The 27,215-nt window shown below is 44.3% G+C and overlaps 2 protein-coding genes and 1 long non-coding RNA gene across 5 annotated transcripts in view; 2 read left to right on the top strand and 1 right to left on the bottom strand.

Annotated features, from left to right (window-relative positions):
- RABGGTB (Rab geranylgeranyltransferase subunit beta) overlaps window positions 1-27,215 on the top strand; it is a 220,597-nt gene that overhangs the window by 174,226 nt on the left and 19,156 nt on the right. Inside the window, exon 1 of one of the 2 annotated variants that reach the window (XM_056532688.1) lies at window positions 23,854-23,877. The exons of the other annotated variant lie outside the window; for it this stretch is intronic. Within the exon in view, the coding sequence (XP_056388663.1) occupies window positions 23,869-23,877 (9 nt within the window). The 5' untranslated portion in view covers window positions 23,854-23,868. Of the gene's footprint in view, window positions 1-23,853; window positions 23,878-27,215 lie in introns of those variants that run through there. 2 annotated transcript variants of the gene reach the window in all.
- Window positions 1-27,215, bottom strand: part of LOC130283334 (uncharacterized) — a 46,833-nt gene that overhangs the window by 758 nt on the left and 18,860 nt on the right. The window contains exon 3 of one of the 2 annotated variants that reach the window (XR_008846658.1): window positions 2,387-2,532. This is a non-coding gene — a long non-coding RNA (uncharacterized LOC130283334). Of the gene's footprint in view, window positions 1-2,267; window positions 2,533-27,215 lie in introns of those variants that run through there. The other variant, XR_008846657.1, reaches the window with a different exon arrangement.
- Window positions 3,720-20,872, top strand: ACADM (acyl-CoA dehydrogenase medium chain). Its single transcript, XM_056532686.1, has 12 exons — window positions 3,720-3,862; window positions 7,681-7,783; window positions 8,339-8,436; window positions 8,517-8,586; window positions 9,176-9,276; window positions 9,977-10,057; window positions 10,190-10,320; window positions 11,664-11,772; window positions 13,501-13,641; window positions 13,718-13,813; window positions 19,059-19,307; window positions 20,651-20,872. The coding sequence occupies exons 1-12, from the start codon at window positions 3,839-3,841 to the stop codon at window positions 20,720-20,722; spliced, it is 1,275 nt and encodes a 424-aa protein (XP_056388661.1). The 5' UTR covers window positions 3,720-3,838; the 3' UTR covers window positions 20,723-20,872.

Genomic DNA, 27,215 nt, shown 5'->3' with positions numbered 1-27,215 from the left:
AAAATTTGCAATTCCTGCAAGGGAAATTTCCCTTAGGTGTCATTCTGTTTAACCAGTGATCTCCTCCATCTTGAGACTTCTTTTTATGTTTTTTTAATGACATCTCCTATGGTGGTGGATTTTCTGAATGTAATAATAGGTTTTACCTTTGCTTTCTCCTCTAATTCTTCATCATTGTCAAAATGAAACCAGTTGTCAAAAATACTTTTCTTTATCAGCTGATCGATAGGTGAGTTAGCGAAGGAAAAGACAATGCGTTTATTGTTTTTTTGATTGTTATGAAGCTTGTCATTTTTCTTTTTCTTTTTTTGGGGTCAGTGGTTCATCCCTATTTCTCATTTCTGCCTTTTTGTAAGCTCGTTCAATAATCCCTGGGGGATATCCCCTTTCTGTTAGTCTTTCTTTTAATTCTTCTGCCTGTTTTCTAAAGGTATCGTTATTACTGTTCACTCTTTTTATCCTAAGAAATTGGCTGTAGGGGATATTATCCCTGACATGACTGGGATGAGACCTATTGTAATGGAGTAGCGTGTTCTTAGAAATACTCTTTCTGTATCCAGTAGGTATTAATTCCCCTTCACAAATGATTAAGGAAACATCTAGAAAGTCGATAGAAAGGCCTCCAAATGCTTATGTAAAGAGCATGTTAGCTGCGTTTCTATCATTTAGATATTGGACAAAGCCCTGAAAATCATTTACAGTGCCATTCCATACTAATAGGACATCGTCCACATACCTAAGGAAATCGGCTATGTTCTTCACATAAGGGTTGCTCCGGGAGAACACTGTTCTCTTTTCTAGCATAGTAAGAAATACATTAGCATAGGTACATGATACAGGCGAGCCCATGGGCCTGCCTGTACCACTGGTTCTCATATTAAAAATCATTGTTTTGGTCTGTACCTCCACATAGCAGGCATTGTCCACGCCGAGGTCACAGCAGCATACCTATCCCATATATCCTAGTGGCGGATTGGATACAGCAGTGTCGGGCGCCATACCTATCCTTGCTAACAAGTTAGATTTGGAAATCACTTCTATTAAAAAATCTTAATCCTTCCAGCACTTTTTAGGGGCTGTATACTAAAGAGAAATCCAAAAAATATACCTATAACTCTGCGAAACAGTCGTTGGGGTCAGGTATAGGTAGGATTTGGCACTATATTGTTACTGCTTATGCTTTATTTGCTGCTATTTATCATCAGGTCTATGTACTTTCTGCACTTTGCCTGCATATATCTCTGGTACTGTATCCAGTGTTATTGCTGCTTTTTTGCGACCTGCATATTATTCTATTGATATACTAGATTTCCTTGTGCCTCCCTACTTATACTTTGCATGTACTGGTGCTGTCTTATGTGATTATGTGTAATATTTTTAATATTTTTTTATCTTGTATATGTATAATAAAGATATTTTTTTCTATTCTTTGCTGATATATTCAGTGTGTGGTGCATTTGTGTATTAATAGGTCTTGGTCAGCATATAATTAGTAGCACAGTGGCCTGCATAAATCTCAATACTACAAGTCCCAGCAAGCCTGTGAGGTATCCTGCATCCCGGTTGCCTCTAGAGAAACTGCATAACTGTAAAAACTGTTCCATAAGAAGTTTAAGTAAAAGTTTGCACAATTACTGCTGTGGACATTCAATTATTTCCTGCCGTTTTTGGGCCTGTTGTCGGTAGGGCCTTCTACAGAAATTAACTGCACCCTGGCGTCACAACAAATCAGGGGTTAATACCACCTTACCCCACAGGGTTTATACCACCAGACCCTGCAACACCGTTGCAACACCCCAGACACCACATCTGTATAAAGTGTCCTCAGACAGGCCTTTGAGTGGCTAATTGGTCAGAGGACAATCTACTTAAAGGAATACTCCTCCGAAAAACATCTAATCCCCTATCCAAAGGATAGGGGATAAGATGTCTGATCGCGGGGGTCCCCAGTGATCTCCAGAACGGCACCCCAGTCATTTGTGCATGGAGCGAACTCCGCTTCGTGCTAGATTACTGCCGACTACAGCCACCATGCCCCCTCCATTCATGACTATGGAAGTAGGTGTGATGACTACGTACTAGCCGTCACGCCCCCTCCCATAGACATGAATGAAGGGGGCGTGACGTCACAAACGCGGAAGCTCCAAGCTTCTGTGTTCCGGATGCCGCCACTGTCGGCCTGGAGATCATGGGGGTCCCCAGCAGCAGGACCCCCACGATCACACATCTTATCCCCTATCCTTTGGATAAGATGTTTGTCGGCAGAGTACCCTTTTAAGAGTTTTACAGAAGAAAATTCAGTGTGAGTAATTGGTACCTTCGAACAATATTGGGACAATTTGTTGGAGGACTAGGATATATTAGAGGGCGAGAGGCCCCAAATCACCTTCAGAAAGGGTGGTGAGAAGTCATTTTAAAATCTCCCCCAGGACCTGGGACTTGGCTTAATCGTTGACCAATGGAGAATTTCAGGTGTAGCAGCTGCTTGATCTACGACTCGGTAAGTGTCTCCAAGATGTTTGAGTGCAACACCTAAAAATAACGTTACAATTAGAGATTTCATCCATTGCAGGTCAACAGGAGTTATTTATTTGGCAAAATGTGGGTGCCCATGTGCAGGGATACCCCCACTGTTAAAAATTATCTACCTGGCCAATGGCGGTGACCATAAATGTATATGGTTTTTTCAGACCAGTGGTCTCCAAACGGCGGACCTCCAGATGTTGCATAACTACAACTTCCAACATGTCCAGAAAGCTGGAAGTTATAGTTTTGCAACATCCGAAGGTCTGTCATTTGGGTACTACTGGTTTAGCCCTATTATATTTTTCTTGGTAAAGCCTTTAACCCCTAGCGGACACGCGCCGTAAATGTACAGAGCTGCTGCCTGGTCTTTGACGTACATTTACGTTTAGGCGGATTTACTGTCTACAATACAAAATCGCGTCATAGCGGGTGAGTACCAGCTGCTATTAACAGCCAAGCACTTAACCCTAATAGCAGACATCAGCAGTCATGGTGATGTCTGCCATTAACTCTCTGATCACGGCATCTAAGGCGTCCGTGGGTTTGGGGTTGCTCAACTGGCATCGCGATTGCAGGGGTCCGATGGCTGTGGTCTTTCATCCTCTTGTACAGGTTGCCTAGGCAGACAGTATAAGGCTGCTTTCACACTGTAAAATTAATCCATTTTTAAGATCCGTTTAATCCGTCACAAAATCTGTTATTTTGTGACGGAAGATAGTAACGGGAGAAATAGTGCAAAATAACGGACTATAACAGACTATTAATAACGGATTAAAACGGATAATGTAAAAATCCCATAGACTATAATGGGATTTTCTAACGGACGTATGAGATTTTCTAACGGATGTTTAATGGCCGATTTTTAGGGTTTTCATAACGGAACATCAAACGGATCTTTAAAACGGATGAATTTTATAGTGTGAATGTAACCTAAGCCGATCGCCAAAAGTGCTGATTGGTACTATGCTATTACATAGTACTAAACAGTATTTGCTTATGATTGCTTATAATAATCCCCCATGGCAACTTAAAAAATGAAAAATATATATTTTTTAATAATTTAAATTCCTATATCCGGAGTATCCCACGGTGTTCACCTTTTAATTGTGTTTTGGCCTTTTATATGTGTTCAATCAGCACGCATGCGCACTGCAGACCCTCCGCCTGGACTGCCCGGCGAACGCCACGCCCCCCTTGGGCCGGATTGGGTGCCGAACGGTCACGTGGTAGGGGTACGTTTCGCTGAAGGCCGTCACGTGGTCCTTGTGTCATCAAACGTCCTTTAGTGGTCGCTGGATTACAGTCTGCTGCCATGTCCGCTCTCAGGGTGACCAGGGTAAGAGGGAAGCGGGGCCGGTACTGGTGCCCCCCCGGGGGCTCTGTGTGTGGTGGGGACCCTGTGCTGAGGATAGGCGGTCACTTCTGGTAACTTCCGCCTGCGCTCCTTTAAAGGTTTCCGTGTAGAACTACAAGTCTCAGAATGTCATTCAGTTTCTGCAGCAAGGAACTGGTACCTACTACTATACCCCATTGTGTATGTAAGCAAGGGTGCCTCCAGCTGTTGCAACACTGCTGGGAGTTGTAGTTTTGCAAAAGCTGGAGGCACCCTGGTGTAGGTTATACAAATGGATTAGTTTATAGCCATGACCGCTTTGCATCTTATTACCTAACCCAATGTTTCCCAATTAGTGTGCCTCCAGCTGTTGCAAAACTACGCCTGCCAGGGCACGCTTGGAGTTGTAGTTTTGCAACAGCTGGAGGCACCCTGGTGTAGGTTATACACAGGGATTAGTTTATTGGTTGTGGGACTACAAACCCCAGCATGCCTCTGAGAGGAGCGACGGTAATGGAAAGCTTAGTGATGTGCTATTTGTGTTTTCAAGATCTCTGCTGGCTGTCAGTGAATGGGAACGCCTTGTCTATCCCTGACCTAGTGGCAGGTCCTGTGACATAAGCTGATTAGCTGTCCACAAGGTGTTAAGGTGGGGGAGGAGTAGTCACTGACTACCACCAGGGGGGGGGGGGGCAGAGGGCATTAGGGGGTAATTCATGGTTGATCCAGGTCCTGGGGGGGGGGGGGGTCTCTGCTCTTTGACAGTGTTCCCCCTAATATGTGGCGCTCCACCTGTTGCAAAACTACAACTCCCATCATGCCTGACAGCTGTTACTGTTTCCCAACTAGTGTGCCTCCAGCTGTTGCCAAACTACAAGTCCCAGCATGCCCGGACAGCCTTTGGTGCATGCCACCAATGTGTCCTGTTACCCAACCTGTCAGTCTCCACCTGCAGCAAAACTACAACTCCCAGCATGCAATCACAGCCTTTGGTGCATCCCAATAATACGTGCTGTTTCCCCCAACCTGTGTGCCTCCAGCTGTTGCGAAACTACAACTCCCAGCATGCAGCAATCACAGCCTTTGGTGCATCCCACTAATCCCGTGACTCTCCAGCTGTTGCAAAACTACAACTCCCATCATGCCCTGACAGCCGAAGGCTGTCAGGGCATGATGGGAGTTGTAGTTTTGCAACAGCTGGAGACCCACAGGCGAGGGGACGCTGCCCTATGGACTTATGTACATGTAATAGATCCTATTGCATCACGTTTGTAGAGCAAAGGTTACACAAGGCGCCAACAAAGTCTTCTCCTCCGCGTCCGGATCACATTACCGCCCCCTGCTGGATAACATACCTCACTACTCATGTCTGTTACCTAGGGATGCACCGCAAAAGGAAATTCAGGCCTGAAACCAAAAAATGCATTGCCCCGCCCAATTAATTAATTTATTTTTAAATAGTTTTTGAAAGTAAAATTTGTGAATGCTAATAATAATAATTTTATTAATTATTATTATTATTAATAATTATAAACATCGCCCCCTATGGGCCAATGTGGGAAAAATTCAGCACTAGAGATGAGCGAACTTACAGTAAATTCGATTCGTCACGAACTTCTCAGCTCGGCAGTTGATGACTTATCCTGCGTAAATTAGTTCAGCCTTCAGGTGCTCCGTTGGGCTGGAAAAGGTGGATACAGTCCTAGGAAAGAGTCTCCTAGGACTGTATCCACCTTTTCCAGCCCACCGGAGCACCGGAAAGCTGAATTAATTTACGCAGGATAAGGCATCAACTGCCGAGCCGAGAAGTTCGTGACGAATCGAATTTACTGTAAGTTCGCTCATCTCTATTCAGCACGCATTACGTACTGACCCCGCTTCAGATGTGGTGAATCCTGCTGGTACTTGGCGCCAACTGCGCTTCTTCTGCCGGACGTGCCTAACTAAGTTCCAAGCTACTTTAGCCCCTTTTAAAGGGGTACTCCACCGCTAGACGTGTTATGGCATGTCTGATCGCGGGGATCCAGCTGCTGGGGATCTCCGCAGTCTTCGTCGCGGCACCCTAGTCATCCTGTGCACGGAGTGTACTCCGCTCTGTGTCACATGACTGGGGATCACAGCTGCCACGCCCCCTCCATTCATGTCTATGGGAGGAGGCGTGACAGCACGATCATGGAAGCCTCAGGCGCCGTCCCAGGAGCCGGGCCCCCCCCAAGGTCAGACATGTTATCCCCTATCCTGTGGATAGAGCATAACACGTCTAGGGGCGGAGTACTCCTTTGGGAAAGGATAGAGGACAAGTTTTTCTATCCCAGAGTACCAGTAGGTGGCACCAGAGAGGCAGTTCTCTTCTTTCTGGAGTGGAGCTGGTTTTGAATGTCACATTTAGATGTTTCTTTTTTTGCTCTTCGGGTTCCTTTTAAGCTGCAGTCTCCTGAGTAATGTAAAACGCACCTGCCGCTTATGTATGCAGAGATTTTGTAGGCGGCATCCATATTCATGAGCCCATGTCCTGACAAGTCATCAGGTGCGCCCACTCTCTACCTACCCGCTCTCCGGGAGATCCAGGTCACTTCCACCCATTACAAGGTGACACAACTCACATTATAGCAGAGCCCTGTTTATTTTATGTGCGAGCGCATTAGACGTCCTCGGCCACTGTACGGAATGACATGCAAATCCCACAACTCTGGGGAAATCACAGCAAAAACTGAAAAACAAGTCAAAAATGCTAGGAAACTATTTTATATATCCTGATCTCATAGAGATAGCAGCAGTATACAGAGAGAACTCGAGGGGAGTTGTATAACTACTATATATACTGATCCCATAGAGATAGCAGCAACAGTATACAGATAGAGCTGGAGGGGAGTTGTATAACTACTAAGTATACTGATCCCATAGATATAGCAGCAGTATACAGAGAGAGCTGGAGGGGAGGTGTATAAATTGTAGTTATACACCTCCCCTCCAGATCTATCTGTATACAGCTGCTGCTATCTCTATGGGATCAAGATATATAGCAGTTATACACCTCCCCTCCAGCTCCATCTGTATACTGCTGCTATCTCTATGGGATCAGTGTGTATATATAGTAGATATACTGATCCCATAGAGATAGCAGCAGTATACAGATAGAGCTGGAGGAGAGGTGTATAACTACTATATATCTTGATCCCATAGAGATAGTAGTAGCAGTATACAGAGAGAGCTGGAGGGGAGTTGTATAACTACTAAGTATACTGATCCCATAGATATAGCAGCAGTATACAGATAGAGTGGAAGGGGAGGTGTATAAATTGTAGTTATACACATCCCCTCCAGATCTATCTGTATACTGCTGCTATTTCTATGGGATCAAGATGTATAGCAGTTATACACCTCTCCTCCAGCTCCATCTGTATACTGCTGCTATCTCTATGGGATCAGTGTGTATATATAGTAGATATTCTGATCCCATAGAGATAGCAGCAGTATACAGATAGAGCTGGAGGAACTGTGCTGTGGTTACTCTGATTACAGCCATTTAACCCCTTAGTCTGCAGTCACTATTGCCCACAGCATCTAGATGATTGGTTAGAGGGCAGGGGGCACCCTCTATTACCCCATTGATACCCTGACATGGGTTTGTATGGCGGCTGTGGGGTCTAACAGGCCCCCAGATCTGCCAGCGCTATTCAGCAGTATCTTAGCCTGTCCAAAAATGTCAATTTTAAGGCCAGGGATGAAATGTCCCAACTGTGGTGCTGAAGAAGACCTCCCCCATGTGACTGTGGCCGTGGACTTCATGTCTCATGTTCGTGCATTGCTTTTCCTCCCAGGTTCTGCAGAACATCGCTAAAACTGGCTGGAGGGCCCAGTCCACCGCTCCTCAGGCTGCCAGCGCCGCGTCCTCCTCCTCCTCCTCTCAGGGCTTCAACTTTGGTAAGTGTCAGATGTCATGTTATTATCTTCTGATGGAGACATGGAGGTGCTGCTCACTGCTCAACAGGTTCTACCAGTCACTGGATCATAATGATGACTGCAACCGATCGTATACAGTGATCAGCCAGGAGATTAAAGGGGCACTCCACTGGAAAACATTTTTATTTAAATGTACTGTTGCCAGAAAGTTATACAGATTTGTAAATTACTTCTATTTTAAAATCTTAATCCTTCCAGTACTTATCAGCTGCTGTATTGCTCCAGAGGAGTTTAACTTTCTGACACCAGTTGATATAAAAAAAAGTTTTCCACCGGAGTGCCCCTTTAATCCTAGCGATCCCCTGTGGGATCTGGTGGAGAAACAAGTCTGATCCATGGAGTCTGCACCTTACGGGATCTGGTGTAGATACTACAGGTTTGTACCAGCACTTGATGGTCAGGTCTGTTTTGGTGGCACAGGGAGGACCTACCCAGTATTAGGCAGATGTTATGGCTGACTGTAGGTCCGTTACATAAGGTTGCGCTCGTCTCACATACCGGATTTTCTCTGTACAGAACTCAGCGAGCAGCAGAAAGAGTTTCAGGCCACCGCTCGGAAATTTGCGAGAGAGGAGATCGTCCCTGTAGCCGCTCAATATGACAAATCTGGGGAGGTGAGAGGAGCGACCGTCATGGCCTCCTATAAGCTGCATTGCCATTGGACAGTCAGTAACTTAACTCTTTATGTTCCCAGTATCCTGTTCCACTTATTAAAAGAGCATGGGAGCTGGGACTGATGAACGGACATATCCCCGAACACTGCGGTAAGGATGCGGGGAGATTTATACTTAAATGTCTAATGTTAAAGGGGTATTCCGGGCAAAAACATCTTATCCCCTATCCAAAGGATAGGGGATAAGATGTCTGATCGCGGGGGGCCCGCTGCTGAGACCCCCGGGATCTCCTTGCAGCACCCGCATTCTATGCGGGGGCTGCGTCTCCAGTTTCGGAAACCTCCGGGACTGGGGACGTCCGTCAAGTCCTGGGGAAAGTGTGGGAACTCTTCCACTCAAGGGCTGGTCCTCCAGGACTGTTACTAATGGGAACTATGTTCCTGTTGTGGAAAAAGTGCAGGAACTCAGTTCCTGCAGGACTTGAGCCCTGGTCACGTCCCCAGTCCCGGAAACCCAGAGGTTTCCGAAACTGGAGACGCAGCCCCGCATAGAATGCGAGTGCTGCAGGGAGATCGCAGGGGGTCGCAGCAGCGGGCCCCCCGCGATCAGTCTTCTTATCCCCTATCCTTTGGATAGGGGATAAGATGTTTTTGCATGGAATACCCCTTTAAGACATTGACCCAGCCTTCTACGTGCCCCTTTGGGTTTGGCGCAGAGCTCACCATTTTGCTCTCTACAGGAGGCCTGAACCTCGGCATCTTTGACACGTGTCTGATCACAGAGGAGATCGCCTATGGATGTACTGGTATTCAGACCGCAATAGAGGCCAATTCTCTGGGGGTAAGTGTAGGAATGTATGTGATCTCTGAATTGGTGTGGTCCATCGCCCACACAGTATACAAGGGAACACTAACCAGACATATTCTATTCATCTCACATTAATGCCTAATATTTAAAGGCAACTTCCCTAATCTGCTGTAGAGAAAACTAACTTTATTATACAAGATACGCTAGGATGTTAGCGGACGTCTGACTACAAGCTTGTCAACTGCTTCTACTTGTAGCCAGCAGAATAGTGAGTGCAGCTCTGGAGTATAATACAGGATATAACTCAGGATCAGTACAGGATAAGTAATGTAATGTATGTACACAGTGACCTCACCAGCAGAATAGTGAGTACAGCTCTGGAGTATAATACAGGATATAACTCAGGATCAGTACAGGATAAGTAATGTAATGTATGTACACAGTGACTTCACCAGCAGAATAGTGAGTGCAGCTCTGGAGTATAATACAGGATATAACTCAGGATCAGTACAGGATAAGTAATGTAATGTATGTACACAGTGACCGCACCAGCAGAATAGTGAATACAGCTCTGGAGTATAATACAGGATATAACTCGGGATCAGTACAGGATAAGTAATGTAATGTATGTACACAGTGACCCCACCAGCAGAATAGTGAGTATGGAGGTGTTTGGGCACCTTAAGTCTAATCAGTTTAATGTTAAAAATGATAAATCTTTATTTCATCACAGCAAATGCCGGTGATCATTGCAGGCAATGAGGCCCAGCAGAAGAAGTACCTGGGAAGAATGACCGAGGAGCCGCTCATGTGTGTAAGGGAAACCTTGTATATATTGGTTCTGCTGAATTTATGCACTAGCTGATTGGACTTTCAGTACGTTTTACACTAAATGTATTTGTAATGATCTATTTATGGCTGATCGTCTGTCTCTGTGTCCATCTAGGCATACTGTGTAACTGAACCCGGAGCTGGATCGGATGTGGCCGGTCTGAGGACGAGAGCAGAGAAGAAGGGCAACGAGTACATCATCAATGGACAGAAGATGTGGATCACCAACGGAGGCAAAGCCAACTGGTACGCAATGCCCCTTTTATGTACCGTATATACTGGAGTATAAGCCGAGTTTTTCAGCATGATTTTTTTGTGCTGAAAACGCCCCACTCGGCTTATACTCGAGTGAACTAAAAAAAAAAAATACTAGTTGAGGGGTGGTCCGTGCCGTCCATCTTTGGCCATCTATGCTGCAGGGACCGTCCGGTGGGGAGGGTTAGTTGTTCCGGGCTGTCCATCTTCACCGGGAGGCCCTCTTCTCCGCTCCGGGCCGGCCCCGAACTAGTGACGCTGCATTGACGCCACCGCGCAGGGATTTCACGGATGTCGCTGCGCGTTGTCGTCATCACAACGTCACTAGTCCGTGGCCGGCCCGGAGCGGAGAAGAGGGTCTCCCGGTGAAGATGGAGAGCCTGGAACGACTAACCCTCCCCACCGGACGGTCCCTGCAGCATAGATGGCCGAAGATGGACGGCCCAGTGAGTAGAAAACAATAGGGGGGTCTGGATGATGACGAAGGGATTGACAGGCGGTGAAGATGTGGGGGGGTGGGAATGATGATGAAGGGGGATCATCGCCCTCATCATGATCATCACCCTGTCATTATAACGGGGTGATGATGACGGGTGTGTTAATGACGGGGGTCTGGATGATGACATGCGGGGATGATGTATTTCCCACCCTAGGCTTATAGTCGAGTCAATAACTTTTCCTAGGTTTTTCGGGTGAAATTAGTGGCCTCTGCTTATATTTGGGTCGGCTGATACTTGAGTATATACGGTATTTACTATTGTGCAAGCCAGAGTCAGAGGAGGTGCTGCCACCAGCCAATAAGTGCCATGTATGGGATGAGGCTGGAGACTCGGCTTCCTTAGGGTATAGAGTCCTCTGCAGCCCAAAGGGGTCACCTCTGTTCATAAGGATATCATAGAGGGGCTCATGTTGTGGCGGATTCAACCTTGTACTACATTTCCCATGCACCTTCCTATGGGAATATCAGCTGCTCGCAACAGGTTGGAGACGCTGGATCAGTCAGTCACTTGGGCAAAAAATGAAAAAAATTCAGATGGAAACTCACTATATAACAAAATGCAAAACGAAACAAATCGAGAAAAAAATAGAGAAAAATTACCCATATTGTTTTATCCATATTTAGTGTTTTTTTTTATTTATTTTTTAAATGGGAAAGTGTGAATGAGGCCTAATGGTGATTATTATTTTTGTATTATTATGTTATAATAATATTATAATTCCATGGGGACAGCAATATGATGCACATCCAAGAAACTGGAAACTACTTACTAACTGGTGTGTGTATAGTTCTAGAATGGTAGATCCGTGACCTGTTTTTCTATATCTTTATATAGGTACTTCCTATTGGCTCGCACAAATCCCGACCCTAAGGCTCCAACTGGAAAAGCTTTTACTGGGTTTATTGTAGAGGCAGATAGTCCTGGAGTACAAATTGGGAGAAAGGTGAGAACTTCATTAATAATAGTAAACTCATTACATTAGAGCAGTGTTTCCCAACCAAGGTGCCTCCAGCTGTTGCAAAACTACAACTCCCAGCATGCCCGGACAGCCGAAGGCTGTCCGGGCATGCTGGGAGTTGTAGTTTTGCAACAGCTGGAGGCACCTTGGTTGGGTAACACTGCATTTAGAGGGAATCTGTCAGATGTGTTTTCTGCTAAGAACTGCAGACATAAGACATAAAAGCAAAATATACATTTCCTAGCGCTGATGGGGGTTCCCAAACTTATAAAAAATTGCCTTTTTATTTCAAGTGTCAAGAAGGCAGTGGCACTTGAGCAGCTTGGTTCCCCCTCCTTGACACTTGGCTAAGGAGAAAGAAGAAAAAAAAAAAAAAGTGGTTTTATAAGTTTGGCCCCATCAGCTCTAGGAAAGGTAAAGTTTACCTTTATACCCTAAGGCCATGTTCACACGGACGGACATTCCGCAAAAACAATGTCCTGCCAGCGCTAGGACCACTCAAATATGTGCCTTCTCCATAGCTGGCAATGCATTTCCGAGTAGATTTGGGCAAAAGAATTGAGGAATGTCAATTCTTTGAGTGGAGCGCAGCATCGGAATTTCTGCAGTGGAAATTCCGCCATGTGCATGGTGCAGCAGAATCCCATTATAAGGCCGCTTTCACACTATGAAATTTATCCGTTGTAAAGATCCGTTCAATGTTCCGTTATAAAAACCCTGAAAATCGGGCGTTACAAAATCCCATACGGCCTTTAGAAAATCCCGTTATAGTCTATGGGATTTTAACATTATCCGTTTTAACCCGTTATAGATGTTATTTTGTGACGTGAGAATGAATGGAAGAAGTAGTGCATGCGCTATTTCTCCCGTTACTATCTTCCGTCACAAAATAACGTCCGTTATTAATAACCTCTATGACGGGTTAAAACGCAGAATGTTAAAATCCCATAGACTATAATGGGATTTTGTAACGGCCGATTTTCAGGGTTTTTATAACGGAACATTGAACGGATCTTTAAAATGGATACATTTTATAGTGTGAAAGCAGCCTAAACGGAATTTCCTAGCTAAATTTTTATTTATTATTATTTTTAATTTTTTTATTACATTATGTGAACATGGTCTAACAGCTATCGAATGTTAAAGGGGTACTCCGGTGAAAAACGTATATTTAATTATTTAAAATCAACTGGTACCAGAACGTTAAACAGATTTGTGAACTACTTCTATTTAGAAATCATTAACCTATAAGTACTTATCAGCTGCTGTATACTACAGAGGAAGTTCTTTTCTTTTTAAATGTCTTTTCTGTCTGACCACAGTGCTCTCTGCTGACACCTCTTTCTGTCTCTGGAACTGTCCAGAGCAGGAGCAAATCCTCATAGCAAACCTCTCCTGCTCTGGACAGTTCCTGAGACAAACAGAGGTGTCAGCAGAGAGCACTGTGGTCAGACAGTAAAGAACTTTAAAAAGAAAAGAACTTCCTCTGTAGTATACAGCAGCTGATAAGTGCTTGAAGGTTTAAGATTTTTAAATAAAAGTAATTTACAAATCTGTTTAACGTTCTGGTACCAGTTGATTTAAATAAAAAAAATATATAAAAAAATAAATAAAAATATCACCTGAGTACCCCATTTAATAAGTCTATACGCTCCTCCGCTGTTACAAGATGTTGCGACTTGCTGGCTCTCTGAGGCATCTGTCTGTTTCTAGGAGATGAACATGGGTCAGCGGTGCTCGGACACCAGGGGGATCGTGTTTGAAGACGTCCGTGTTCCTGCTGAAAACGTCCTAATTGGAGAAGGAGCCGGTTTTAAAATTGCCATGGGGGCGTTTGATAAGACCCGGCCACCGGTAAGTGACCGTTAAGTAGCCGAGATTTCGATATTGTCTGGACTGTGAACTTTGGCTAAACTATGGTTTGTTATAGGTGGCAGCCGGAGCTGTGGGATTAGCTCAGAGGGCGCTGGATGAAGCCACAAAGTATTCTCTGGAGAGGAAAACCTTCGGAAAAGTCCTGGCTGAGGTAAATGAATGTGTATAGGCCTCGGCATGGTCACGAACGTTGTGTAGGGGTCTCTGTGCAGAGCTTGGATACATGTGATACAGCTTTGAGACTATATAAGTGACCTGTAGCTTCAGGTCAGAAGGGGGTTGGTGTTCCAAGCATTGCTGCTAATCCATTGATGTGCAGCCGTAGTGGTCAGTGTGGCTGTGGATAGATACAGTCATGGCCGTAATTGTTGGCACCCCTGAAATGTTTCTAGAAAATGAAGTATTTCTCACAGAAAAGGATTGTTATTTTTCCCAAAGGGTGGGCAACCAAATATTAATAAGGGCGCCAATCATTTTGTCCAGCCCATTTTTGGAGTTTGGTGACATTATGTCCAATTTACTTTTTTTTTCCTCCTTTTTTGGTTTAGTTCCATTACACACAAAGGGAATAAACATGTGTATAACAAAACATGTGTTACTGCAATCCTTTTCTGTGAGAAATACTTCATTTTCTAGAACAATTTCAGGGGTGCCAACATTGACAGCCATGACTGTATCTTATATAGACACCCTAGGACAGTGTTTCCTAACCAGGGTGCCTCCAGCTGTTGCAAAACTACAACTTCCAACATGCCCAGACAGCCTTTGGCTGTCTGGGCATGCTGGGAGTTGTAGTTTTGCAACAGTTAGAGGCACCCTGGTTGGGAAACGCTGCCCTGAGAAAATGCATCAGAAAGCTAGCAAGTAAGAGAGGTAAAATGCATTGTACTAGTATTTACTTTTTGCAGGTTGTTTAGTATTAGAAAAACATGGCTGCTTCTTTCCTTTTAACCCCTTAAGGACTCAGCCCATTTTGGCCTTAAGGACTCAGACAATTTAATTTTTACGTTTTCATTTTTTCCTCCTCGCCTTCTAAAAATCATAACTCTTTTATATTTTCATCCACAGACTAGTATGAGGGATTGTTTTTTGCGCGACCAGTTGTCCTTTGTAATGACATCACTCATTATATCATAAAATGTATGGCGCAACCAAAAAACACTATTTTTGTGGGGAAATTAAAACGAAAAACGCAATTTTGCTAATTTTGGAAGGTTTTGTTTTCACGCCGTACAATTTATGGTAAAAATGACATGTGTTCTTTATTCTGAGGGTCAATACGATTAAAATGATACCCATTATTATATACTTTTATATTATTGTTGCGCTTAAAAAAAATCACAAACTTTTTAACCAAATTAGTACGTTTATAATCCCTTTATTTTGATGACCTATAACTTTTTTATTTTTCCGTATAAGTGGCGGTATGGGGGCTCATTTTTTGCGCCATGATCTGTACTTTTTTTTTGATACCACATTTGCATATAAAAAACTTTTAATACATTTTTTATAATTTTTTTTTTAATAAAATGTATTAAAAAAGTAGGAATTTTGGACTTTTTTAATTTTTTTTTCGTTCACGCCGTTCACCGTACGGGATCATTAACATTTTATTTTAATAGTTCGAACATTTACGCACGTGGCGATACCAAATATGTCTATAAAAAATGTTTTTTACGCTTTTTGGTGGTAAAATAGGAAAAAACGGACGTTTTACTTTTTTATTGGGGGAGGGGATTTTTCACTTTTTTTTTACTTTTTTTTTTTACACTTGAATAGTCCCCATAGGGGACTATTCATAGCAATACCATGATTGCTAATACTGATCTGTTCTATGTATAGGACATAGAACAGATCAGTATTATCGGTCATCTCCTGCTCTGGTCTGCTCGATCACAGACCAGAGCAGGAGACGCCGGGAGCCGCACGGAGGAAGGAGAGGGGACCTCCGTGCGGCGTTATGAATGATCGGATCCCCGCAGCAGCGCTGCGGGCGATCCGATCGTTCATTTAAATGGCGAACTGCCGCAAATGCTGGGATCTGTATTGATCCCGGCACCTGAGGGGTTAATGGCGGACGCCCGCGAGATTGCGGGCGTCGGCCATTGCCGGCGGGTCCCTGGCTGCGATCAGCAGCCGGGATCAGCCGCGCATGACACGGGCATCGCTCCGATGCCCGCGGTTATGCTTAGGACGTAAATGTACGTCCTGGTGCGTTAAGTACCACCTCACCAGGACGTACATTTACGTCCTGCGTCCTTAAGGGGTTAATCAGCGCCACAGCTGTGGTATTGCAGCTCACTTTATTAAAGGGAGGGGAAAAAAATGTTTTCAAATTAACTGGTGCCAGAAAGTTATACAGATTTGTAAATTACTTCTATTATAAAATCGTAATCCTTCCAGTACTTATTAGCTACTGAATACTACAGAGGAAATTGTTTTCTTTTTGAATTTCGTTTGTCTGACACCTCTGTCCAGAGCAGCATATGTTTGCTATGGGGATTTTTTCCTGCTCTGGATAGTTCCTAATGTGGACAGAGAGGTCAGCAGAGAGCATTGTGGTCAGACAGAAAAGAAATCCAAAAAGAAAATAATTTTCTCTGTAGTATTCAGCAGCTAGTAAGTACTGGAAGGATTAAGATTTTTTTAATAGAAGTAATTTACAAATCTGTATAACTTTTTGACACCAGTTAATTTAAAAAAAGCTTTCCACCGGAGTACCCCTTTAATCCTTCCAGTACTTGTCAGCTGCTGTATGCTCCAGAGGAAAATGTGTAGTTTTTTCCAGTTTGACCACAGTGCTCTCTGCTGCCACCTCTGTCCATGTCAGGAACTGTCCAGAGCAGGAACAAATCCCCATAGCAAACCTCTCTTGCTATGGACAGTTCCTGACATGAACAGAGGTGTCAGCAGAGAGCACTGTGGTCAGACTGGAAAGAACTAAACAACTTCCTCTGGAGCATACAGCAGCTGGTAAGTACTGGAAGGATTAAGATTTTTATATAGAAGTAATTTACAAATCTGTTTTAACTTTCTGCCACCAGTTGATTTGATTTAAAAGCATTTTTTTCCCCCTGCAGTACGCATTTTAAAGTGAATGTGGTTAAGATGAGGTACCACACACACACCCTGTGGACAGTTGTTTCGCTGGCAGACCTGTTTTTGTTGTCTTCTCTGTGTTCTTAACCCCTTAACGACCATGGACGTGTATACTTGTCCAATGGCTGTTAAGGTGGTATGGCGCGGGCTCCCGACTCGAGCCCGCGTCATACCGGCCAGCCCCCAGCTGATTCTTGTAGCTGAGGGCCGGCGTTAATAGCCGACATGCGGCGATCGCCGCGGCCAGCTATTAACCCTATAGATCGCCGCTGACAGTGGCGCAGCGCAATTGCGGGGGGGCCATCCACTGAGGTAGCCTGAGGGCTTACCTCTCCTCCTATGTCGGCTCTGGTGCTCAAAACGATGAAGCCTGGCAGGGCCAGGCTTTATCAATCGAGTGCAGAGCACACTGATCAATATGGTTCAATGGAACCATATTGATCCATATGAGGAATCAAATGATTCCTTCTAAAAGTCACCGAAGGGGACTAAAAGTGTATAAAAATAAAAAATGTATATAATATATATATGTGTGTATGTATGTTATTTTATTTATTTTTTTAAGTTTAAAAACACACACATTAACCCCTTCCTTATTAAGTTTAAATCACCCCCCCTTTTCCCAAATTCCATATAAAAAATATATAAACATAATAAAAATAAACCTATGTGGTATCGCCGCGTGTAAATGTCCGAACTATAAAAATATATTGTTAATTAAATCGCACGGTCAATGGCGTATCCGCAAAAAAAAGTCCAAAATACCGTATTTTTGGTCACTTTTTATACAAGAAAAAAAAAGGAATAAAAAGTGATGGAATAAGTCAGATTAAAACAAAAATGGTACCGATTTAAAACTTCAGATCACGGCGCAAATAATGAGCCCTCATACCGCCCCATACGTGGAAAAAAAAAGTTATAGGGGTCAGAAGATGACAATTTTAAACGTATACATTTTCCTGCATGTAGTTATGATTTTTTCCAGAAGTGCGACAAAATCAAACCTATATAAGTAGGGGATCATTTTAACCGTATGGACCTACAGAATAAAGATAAAGTTTCATTTATTACAAAATGGTGTTTTCTTTAATGTTGTTGCACAATGATAATAATTTTTTTTTTTTCCCGTTTCACCGTAGATTTTTGGGTAAAATTACTGATGTCATTACAAAGTAGAATTGGTGGCGCAAAAAATAAGCCATCATATGGATTTTTAGGTGCAAAATTAAAAGGGTTATGATTTTTAAAAGGTAAGGAGGAAAAACAAAAGTGCAAAAACAGAAAAATGCTTGGTCCTTAAGGTTTTTTTTTTTTTTTTTTTTTTATGTTGCTGTGGTTGCAGGGTATATACCAAGCTGGTATTCTTACCTGGCCCACTCTCCTGCTGCTGGTGTTTTTTTTTTTTTTTTTTTTCTCTCCTTACTAGCTCCACTGATGTTCTAGGCATCTGACTAGCCTCTGAGCATTTCCAGTCTGTGCAAAACATGAACAGAACTGAGAGGGACCTCGGTGGGGACTGGTAAACCACCAGCAGCAGGGGAGCAGGCCGGATAAGTATATATGTTCTCTGCAGCCCCAGCAACTAAAAAATAACGCAACAAAAATAAAGAAACACAGCCGCACATCCACCATTTGTATTTTGATCTGTTTGCTTCTCAGCATAATATAAAAAAAACTAGCAGGTTGTTATACATTTTGATCAAAAAGTACAAGCCCACTTGCCACGTCAAGGCCACCTAGTCAGAGTGGGTCCCTAACCTAACACTGGCATAACGCCGGGCGGCGACCACTGCCTCCGAGACACCATGTCCGACGGGGGGAGTGACCCAGTGGCCAAGCAGCCCCACTACTGCCCGACCAAGCACCCGGCTCTGGGCCACTCCACCCCACAGACAAAGCATCACAGAGACAATGGCCGCCACAGAGAACCACACCAGCATGAAACCTACCATGTGCTCACTGCCAGAGGGCTGGAGAATGGTAGGAGGAAACCCTTATGCAGTTTCCTGCTAATTAAAAAAACGCCTGGGCCAAATGGGTGGAGTGGAGTGCTGGCTATGGAAGAAGGGAGAGACTACAAATGTGCAACACAAAAAGAGAAACACAGCCGCACATCCACCATTTTTGTATTTTGATTTAAAGATGGCTTTCTGCCCAGACAACAACCCCTTTACGCCCTCTGTAAGTGAATCCTATGGAGGAGCAATAGCGCCATCTCCAGCACAGGATGGGGGGTGACTTTCTTGATCATCTGTTTTATAGACTTCTACATAAATATCACTTTCCCATTTCTCTAGCATCAAGCAGTGTCCTTCTTATTGGCCGAGATGGCGATGAAAGTGGAGCTGTCCCGCTTGGCGTATCAAAGGGCAGCCTGGGAGGTGGACTCGGGCAGAAGGAACACCTACTACGCCTCCATTGCCAAGGCATACGCCGGAGATATCGCCAATCAGGTGGCTTCAGACGCTGTTCAGATATTTGGAGGAAACGGATTTAACAGTGATTATCCTGTGGAGAAGCTCATGAGGGATGCAAAAATCTACCAGGTGAGAGGAATTCTGTGCCGGAAACTTTGCATCCAGAAATCTGCATTATCTTTTTTTATTTATTTTTTTCCCCTACTACATACATTAATGCAGTGTTACTCAATCTGGGTGCCGGACAGCAAAAGGCTGAGGGCTGGAACACCTCCCGTTTCTGTCCCAGTTCGATTGACAGTCGGATGGAAGCCGAACCCTATTTGTAAATTTTGTTCCACAGGATAGGGATAACTAGCTGATCAATGGGGTTCCGACTGCTCTGACCCCCCACGGTTTACAAGATCATGCTCGGCCTTTGCTTCATTAAAGGGGTATTCCTGGAAAAACTTTTTTTTATATATATCAACTGGCTCCAGAAAGTTAAACAGATTTGTAAATTACTTCTATTAAAAAAAATCTTAATACTTTCAATAATTATCAGCTGCTGAAGTTGAGTTGTTGTTTTCTATCTGTCAGTACTCTCTGCTGACATCGCTGCTTGTCTCCGGAACTGCACAGAGTAGAAGAGGTTTGCTATGGGGATTTGCTTCTAAACTGGGCGGTTCCCGAGACAGGTGTCATCAGAGAGCACTTAGACAGAAAAGAACAACCTCAACTTCAGAAGCTCATAAGTACTGAAAGGATGAAGATTTTTTAATAGAAGTAATTTACAAATCTGTTTAACTTTCTGGAGCCAGTTGATAGAGATAGATAGATAGAGATATATATCTTTTTTTTTTTTCCTGGATAACCCCTTTAACTATGACCTCTGAACAGCAGAATTGTATCGCAGAGAATAAATGGAATGGTGGATGAGATTGCTGTTGCTTCATTTGTTTGGGGACAAAGGATCCCTGTTCTTGTCATAGGTCAGGGTCCCAGTGGTTGGACCGTCATGATCAGCTAGTCATTGCCTATCCTGGGGACAGAGCAGTGTTTCCCAACCTATGTCCCTCCAGCTGTTGCAAAACTATAACTCACAGAATGCCCGGACAGCCGAAGGCGGCATGCTGGGAGTTGTAGTTTTGCAACAGCTGGAGGCGCACTGGTTAAGAAATGCTGAGATAAAGGATAACTTAGTGCATCAATGGCAATTGTACCACCCAAAAAAGCTTCTATCCACAAGCTTAAAGGGGTACTCCGATACTAGACATCTTATACCTTATCTACTGGAAAGGGGATAAGCTGTATGATCCCTGGGGTTCCGATTGCTGGGACCCCCGCGATCTCCGGACCGGCATCTCTGCGTTCTGAACAGTTATCCTGTGGATAGGAGATAAGGCGTCTAGTACTGGAGTTGCCCTTTTAACCTTGTTCTTCATCAGCATGCCATATAGTGACCTGTGACGTCTCTTTCTTGTCTATTGCAGATCTATGAAGGTACAGCCCAGATCCAGAGACTCATCATTTCTCGGGAACATTTCGGCAAGTACAAGGATTGAAGTATTCACTCAGGACCGAACGTCTTCCTACACCCTCGGCCTTAATGACAAGTTTGGCGTCTGCGCTGCAGGAGTTTCGTTACTTTGTATCACTGCACTGTAGGACTGGCTGCAGATTGGCGGCTTCTTGATTGCGTCCATCAGTTTTTTTTAAAGAACTTCATGTGAAAATGTAACATGTAACATATTTAAGCTTTTTGATTCAGTAAGACAAATCTGTTTTTAATATTAAGAATTTCTTTTTTGTGTAATTCACTTGCGAAAATGTTATTGGCTGTAGCTGGAAAGTAAAAGCAATGACCTGATTGTCTGCCATGAGGAATTTCTACATATTTGTAAATAGGCTCCGCTTATCTCAAATAAAGGAAGTGATGAAGAACTGCGGAGGGCCACTTAAAGGGCCATTGTCAATAATCAGTGGGCAGCGCCTAAGTTTTTATCTTCTCAGAGCCCTTTATTCTGGGGATCTGTGGTAGTTGGTGGTTGCAGCTAGAGATGAGCGAACTTACAGTAAATTCGATTCGTCACGAACTTCTCGGCTCGGCAGTTGATGACTTATCCTGCGTAAATTAGTTCAGCTTTCAGGTGCTCCGGTGGGCTGGAAAAGGTGGATACAGTCCTAGGAAAGAGTCTCCTAGGACTGTATACACCTTTTCCAGCCCATCGGAGCACCTGAAAGCTGAACTCATTTATGCAGGAAAAGTCATCAACTGCCGAGCCGAGAAGTTCGTGACGAATCGAATTTACTGTAAGTTCGCTCATCTCTAGTTGCAGCCTTTACCAATGTTTTCTTATCATAGTTATCGATAAAATGTGTATTTTATTTTCGTAGATGACCCCCCCCCCCCCCCCCTTAAAGAGGTTACACACAGCCTACCACGCCATTTTGTTTGTGGCTTTCAAAGTCCTAGCTAGACCTCGCAGTCCATAAAACGGCGTGCTGATGCCTTCTTTGTGCGCTGCCTCCGCCAAGATCAGCTAGTCATTGTCTATCCTGGGGAAAGAGCAGTGTTTCCCAACCTATATCCCTCCAGCTGTTGCTAAACTACAACTCTCAGAATGCCCGGACAGCCAAAGGCTGTCCGGGCATTCTGGGAGTTGTAGTTTTGCAACAGCTGGAGGCACACTGGTAAAGAAATGCTGGAATAAAGGATAACTTGGTGCATCAATCAGCATGGCAATTTTACCACCCAAAAAGGGGACACGTGGACGTATCTCTACAGTCAGACATTCTATCCGCAATCTTAAAGGGGTGCTCTGATACTAGACATCTTATACCTTTTTATTCTCTTGCTAAGTGGCCCTTGGTATAAGCAAGTTTAACACCACTGGGTTACACCCAGTCCTGTGAGCTAGCTTATAGGTGTGTTTGGGAGGGAGGAGGGGGTCCAACCATTGGGGAACTATCAACCCCAGGATCAAAGGCTATTTGTCCCCCAAGTGAATGGAGCGACAGCTTGAAATCTCAGCCACCTTTCTATTACTGTCTGTAGGACAAACATCGCTGCTATGTTCATTAGTCTTATAGACAGTGAATGGAAAGATGGTTGAGATGTCATTACTTTATACTGTAGATTATGGGGCTGCTATGAAAATGCAGTAGTCTGCAGCTTCTAATGCCGGGGTCTCAAACTGGTGGCCCTCCAGATGTTGCAAAACTTCATCTCCCAGCATTCCCGGCAGCCGTTGGCTGCAGCAAATGGCTGTCTGGGCATGTCCAGGCATGCTGGGAGTTGAAGTTTTGCAACATCTGGAGGGACACAGTTTGAGACCCCTGCTCTAATGTCTGCTGGGCCATTACAGTAGCAGTAGACGACCTTTACAGGTGTGCAATATGGATGCAACTCCAGGTCTAGAGATCCAAATGGAAAGCAACATCGATTACTATAATCAGGCTGGGTCCTGCATCCCTATCAGGATGAACAGACACATGCACAAAGAAAAAAACCTGCCCCCCCCCTTTTTTTATTTATTTTTTGTTCTCCTGCATGATGCCCTTCCCCCCCTAGAAAAGATTTAAAAAAAAATTACAAATAAATGTATACATTTTTGCCCATTTTTACTATTAAACTTTTGGCTGTCCGGGCATGCTGGGAGTTGTAGTTTTGAAACACCTGGAGGGGAAAGACTCTCTCTACCCTAAACACTATGGGGGTGTGGTCAAAGACATGGGGGGTGGACTTAAAGGAGAAGTCTCATACTTAAAAATACTGGAAGTTTGTCCCCGATCTGCAGAAGTTGGATCCCCCCTCGTGAAGTCCTGTACGGGGCCCTGGCTCTCCTTGGGAATGCAGAGTCATGATCCCCTCCCGAAACAGGGGCCACCAGGCCCTTTCCATATATCTTTATTGGAAAGCTGTCCGGTTCGGCTCTCCCATAATGATAATATATGGAGGGGGACACTTTGCGAGGGGTCATGACGCTGCATTCCGACAGCAAGCCGTGGGCCCCATACAGGAGATTGCGGGTGGTCCCAGCAGTCGGACCTCCGCGATCTTAAACATATCCCACATTCTGCTGATAGGGAATACGTTTTTTAGGCCACATAAAATTTTCCATATATATATATTATTTTATGCATGTATTTTCGCCTTTTTTTTTAATATAAATATATATATATATATTTTTTTTTTTTCTTTTCTTCCCAATGAAAATATGCACGTGCATTTTTGTTGGCAAAAAAGGGGAGGTGGGCAATAATGCATGCATAAAATCATTAATGATGTTGGGGAATTAAAAAAAAAAAAGGTTTAAAAAAAAAAAATAAAGTCTGGTATAAACTTATTCTGATACAAACCTGTTTAACTATAACCACCATCATTCCCTGACCCGTTGGAGGCAATGAAGGTAACCGCTGCCTATGAACACACAGGCATTACTCTGGACAGCTATAATGCTCTGACAATCCGCGGACAGAGCAGCTGATCTGATGACAGCTTGGCCTGTGGTGCGGATAGCTGTCCTCGGCACTGCCTGCGTGGATCGTTGGTGATTAGCGCTGTCTGGAGCGATGGTCTAGGCAGGCAGTGCTGCGGACACCTATACACGGCAGTCTGTGCGGATAGGCAGCGGTTAGGACGCCTGTGTCACATTCCTCCAATCACTGTGCAGTAGCGGGGTCCTAGTGAGCAGTGACTCCGCCCATCATGGTCATGGTGAGTAGTGTTCTGGGCAGTGTCCCCGGCTCCGCCATGCGTCGCCCTCCTCGCTCATCCCGCCCGTGTCCGCTCCCTGGTCTGCCGCTGCCACCTTCCAGCCCTCCTAATGTGCCATGTCCTGCAGCGGGGCATGATGGGAGTTGTAGTTTTCTTCAACATCTAGGGCAGTGCTTCCCAACCAGGGTTCCTCCAGCTTTTGCAAAACTACAACTCCCAGCATGCCCGGACAGCCAAAGGCTGGAGGCACCCTGGTTGGGAAGCACTGATCTAGGGAGCCACAGCCGCTGTTCTCTGCCCGTCTCTCTGTGTCTTCTCCTTCACTGCAGTAATGTTCTCCAACCTGTGTCTAAAAACTACAACTCCCAGCATGCCCATCATACCCAGATATAATATAAGGGTGTTCTCCAACCTGTGTCTAAAACTACAACTCCCAGCATGCCCATCATACCCAGATATAATATAAGGGTGTTCTCCAACCTGTGTCTAAAACTACAACTCCCAGCATGCCCATCATACTTCGATATAATATAGGGGTGTTCTCCAACCTGTGTCTAAAACTACAACTCCCAGCATGCCCATCATACTTCGATATAATATAAGGGTGTTCTCCAACCTGTGTCTAAAACTACAACTCCCAGCATGCCCATCATACCTAGATATCATATAAGGGTGTTCTCCAACCTGTGTCTAAAACTACAACTCCCAGCATGCCCATCATACCTAGATCTCATATAAGGGTGTTCTCCAACCTGTGTCTAAAAACTACAACTCCCAGCATGCCCATCATACCTAGATATCATATAAGGGTGTTCTCCAACCTGTGTCTAAAACTACAACTCCCAGCATGCCCATCATACCTAGATCTCATATAAGGGTGTTCTCCAACCTGTGTCTAAAAACTACAACTCCCAGCATGCCCATCATACCTAGATCTCATATAAGGGTGTTGCAAAACTTCAACTCCCAATTTAATAAAAATCCCTATTTTACTATGTGCTCTCTAACTCAGTGTTTCCCAACCACGGTGCCTCCAGCTGTTGCAAAACTACAACTCCCAGCATGCCCCATGTGTTTCCCAACATGTGACTCTCTTACTGTTGCAAAACTTCAACTACCATTGTACTTATAGTATAGATCAGTATTCACTAATCTGTGGGTCTATGTTGAAAAACTACAACTCCCAGCATGCCCTTCATACTTCTAATATAGAGGTGTACCCCAAACCTGTGGCTACGACTCCTATTATAAAACTACAACTCCTATTATACTCTGACAGCCAGCATATACATAGATATAAGTCTGGTCCCTAATTTGTGGCTCTCTATTGCAAAACTACAACTCCCAGCATGTTTCTTTATGTGGATCTGCTGTAGCTTCAAAACCAGGGTGTCTCCAGCTGTTGCAAAACTACAGCTCCCAGCATTTCCGGACAGTCTTTGGCCTATGATATCTAATCAAGACTTATTAAAGCCAAAGGGTAAAACTGTCTAATAAAAAGGAGTCTCTATTACCCTGCTGGTGCCTCTAACCTGGATACAAGATGAGATACACTTGGGATACATGGATTCTCTATTACCCTGCTGGTGCCTCTAACCTGAATACAAGATGAGATACACTTGGGATACATGGAGTCTCTATTACCCTGCTGGTACCTCTAACCTGGATACAAGATGAGATACACTTGGGATACATGGAGTCTCTATGACCCTGCTGGTGCTTCTAACCTGGATACAAGATGAGATACACTTGGGATACATGGAGTCTCTATTACCCTGCTGGTGCCTCTAACCTGGATACAAGATGAGATACACTTGGGATACATGGAGTGTCTATTACCCTGCTGGTGCCTCTAACCTGAATACAAGATGAGATACACTTGGGATACATGGAGTCTCTATTACCCTGCTGGTACCTCTAACCTGGATACAAGATGAGATACGGTTGGGATACATAAAGATTGGACACATCTAGTCTGGTTAAAAGATGAGATACGGTTGGGATACATGTGATACATACTGTAGTACCCTGCTGGTGCCTCTAGCCTGGATACAAGATGAGATACAGTTGTGACACATGGGATACATACTGTAGTCCCTGCTGATCCCTCTAGTCTGGATACAAGATGAGATACAGTTGGGATACATGAAGATTGGACACCTCTAGTCTGGTTAAAAGATTAGATACAGTTGGGATACATGGAAGCTCTATTACCCTGCTGGTGCCTCTAACCTGGATACAAGATGAGATACGGTTGGGATACATGGGATACATACTGTAGTACCCTGCTGATCCCTCTAGTCTGGATACAAGATGAGATACAGTTGGGATACATGAAGATTGGACACCTCTAGTCTGGTTAAAAGATTAGATACAGTTGGGATACATGGAAGCTCTATTACCCTGCTGGTGCCTCTAACCTGGATACAAGATGAGATACGGTTGGGATACATGGAGGCTCTAGTACCCTGCTGGTGCCTCTAACCTGGATACAAGATGAGATACGGTTGGGATACATGGAGGCTCTAGTACCCTGCTGGTGCCTCTAACCTGGATACAAGATGAGATACATGAAGATTGGACACATCTAGTCTGGTTAAAAGATGAGATACAGTTGGGATACATGGAGGCTGTAGCACCCTGCTGGTGCCCCTAACCTGGATACAGGATGAGATACCATTGGGATACATGGCTTAAAGGAGAACTCCAGAATATAAAAATTGTCGCCCATACTGCCGGCAGTAAAAAAAATAAAGATGTACATACCTTCCTCCGCTCCCCCGGGGCCTCCGGTAACCAGTTCCGGTCTCCGCCACGATCCACTTCCTGGTTGCCGGTGGTCGGATGAGTCATACTGCGCACAGCCAATCACCGGCCGCAGCGAAGTCATGCTTCTCTCAGTCCACAGATGTGCCCCATGGGGTACAAACTGCTGCGTAGAGCATTGTTTTCCAACCAGGGTGCCTCCAGCTGTTGCAAATCTACAACTCCCAGCATGCTGGGAGTTGTAGTTTTGCAACAGCTGGAGGCACCCTGGTTTGGAAACAATGGCGTAGAGGCATGTCTACCATACACAGATCTCTCACCAAGAGATACATTACCCATAAGTAGCCTCTGAGTGTCTTTTTTTATAGGACAGCAGGAAAGGCACATTTATGTTGTTTTGTGGTAAGCCCCAGGGTTTTCCGAACACTGTTTCTTTAGTTGTTTAGAAAACGCTGGTCTCATGAGTTTACATAGGACCAGTACTGGTTACGTTACATATAGAGGTCAGAACTGCAGACCCCACAAGGTTACACTATATATAGAAGTCAATAGAAGCAATAATAGATTCAGAA

This window comes from Hyla sarda, chromosome 7 (assembly GCF_029499605.1).
Source record: "Hyla sarda isolate aHylSar1 chromosome 7, aHylSar1.hap1, whole genome shotgun sequence".
Lineage (NCBI taxonomy): Eukaryota > Metazoa > Chordata > Amphibia > Anura > Hylidae > Hyla > Hyla sarda.
Note: the sequence above shows the minus strand (reverse complement) of the source record. Positions and strands in the feature narration are given on the sequence as shown.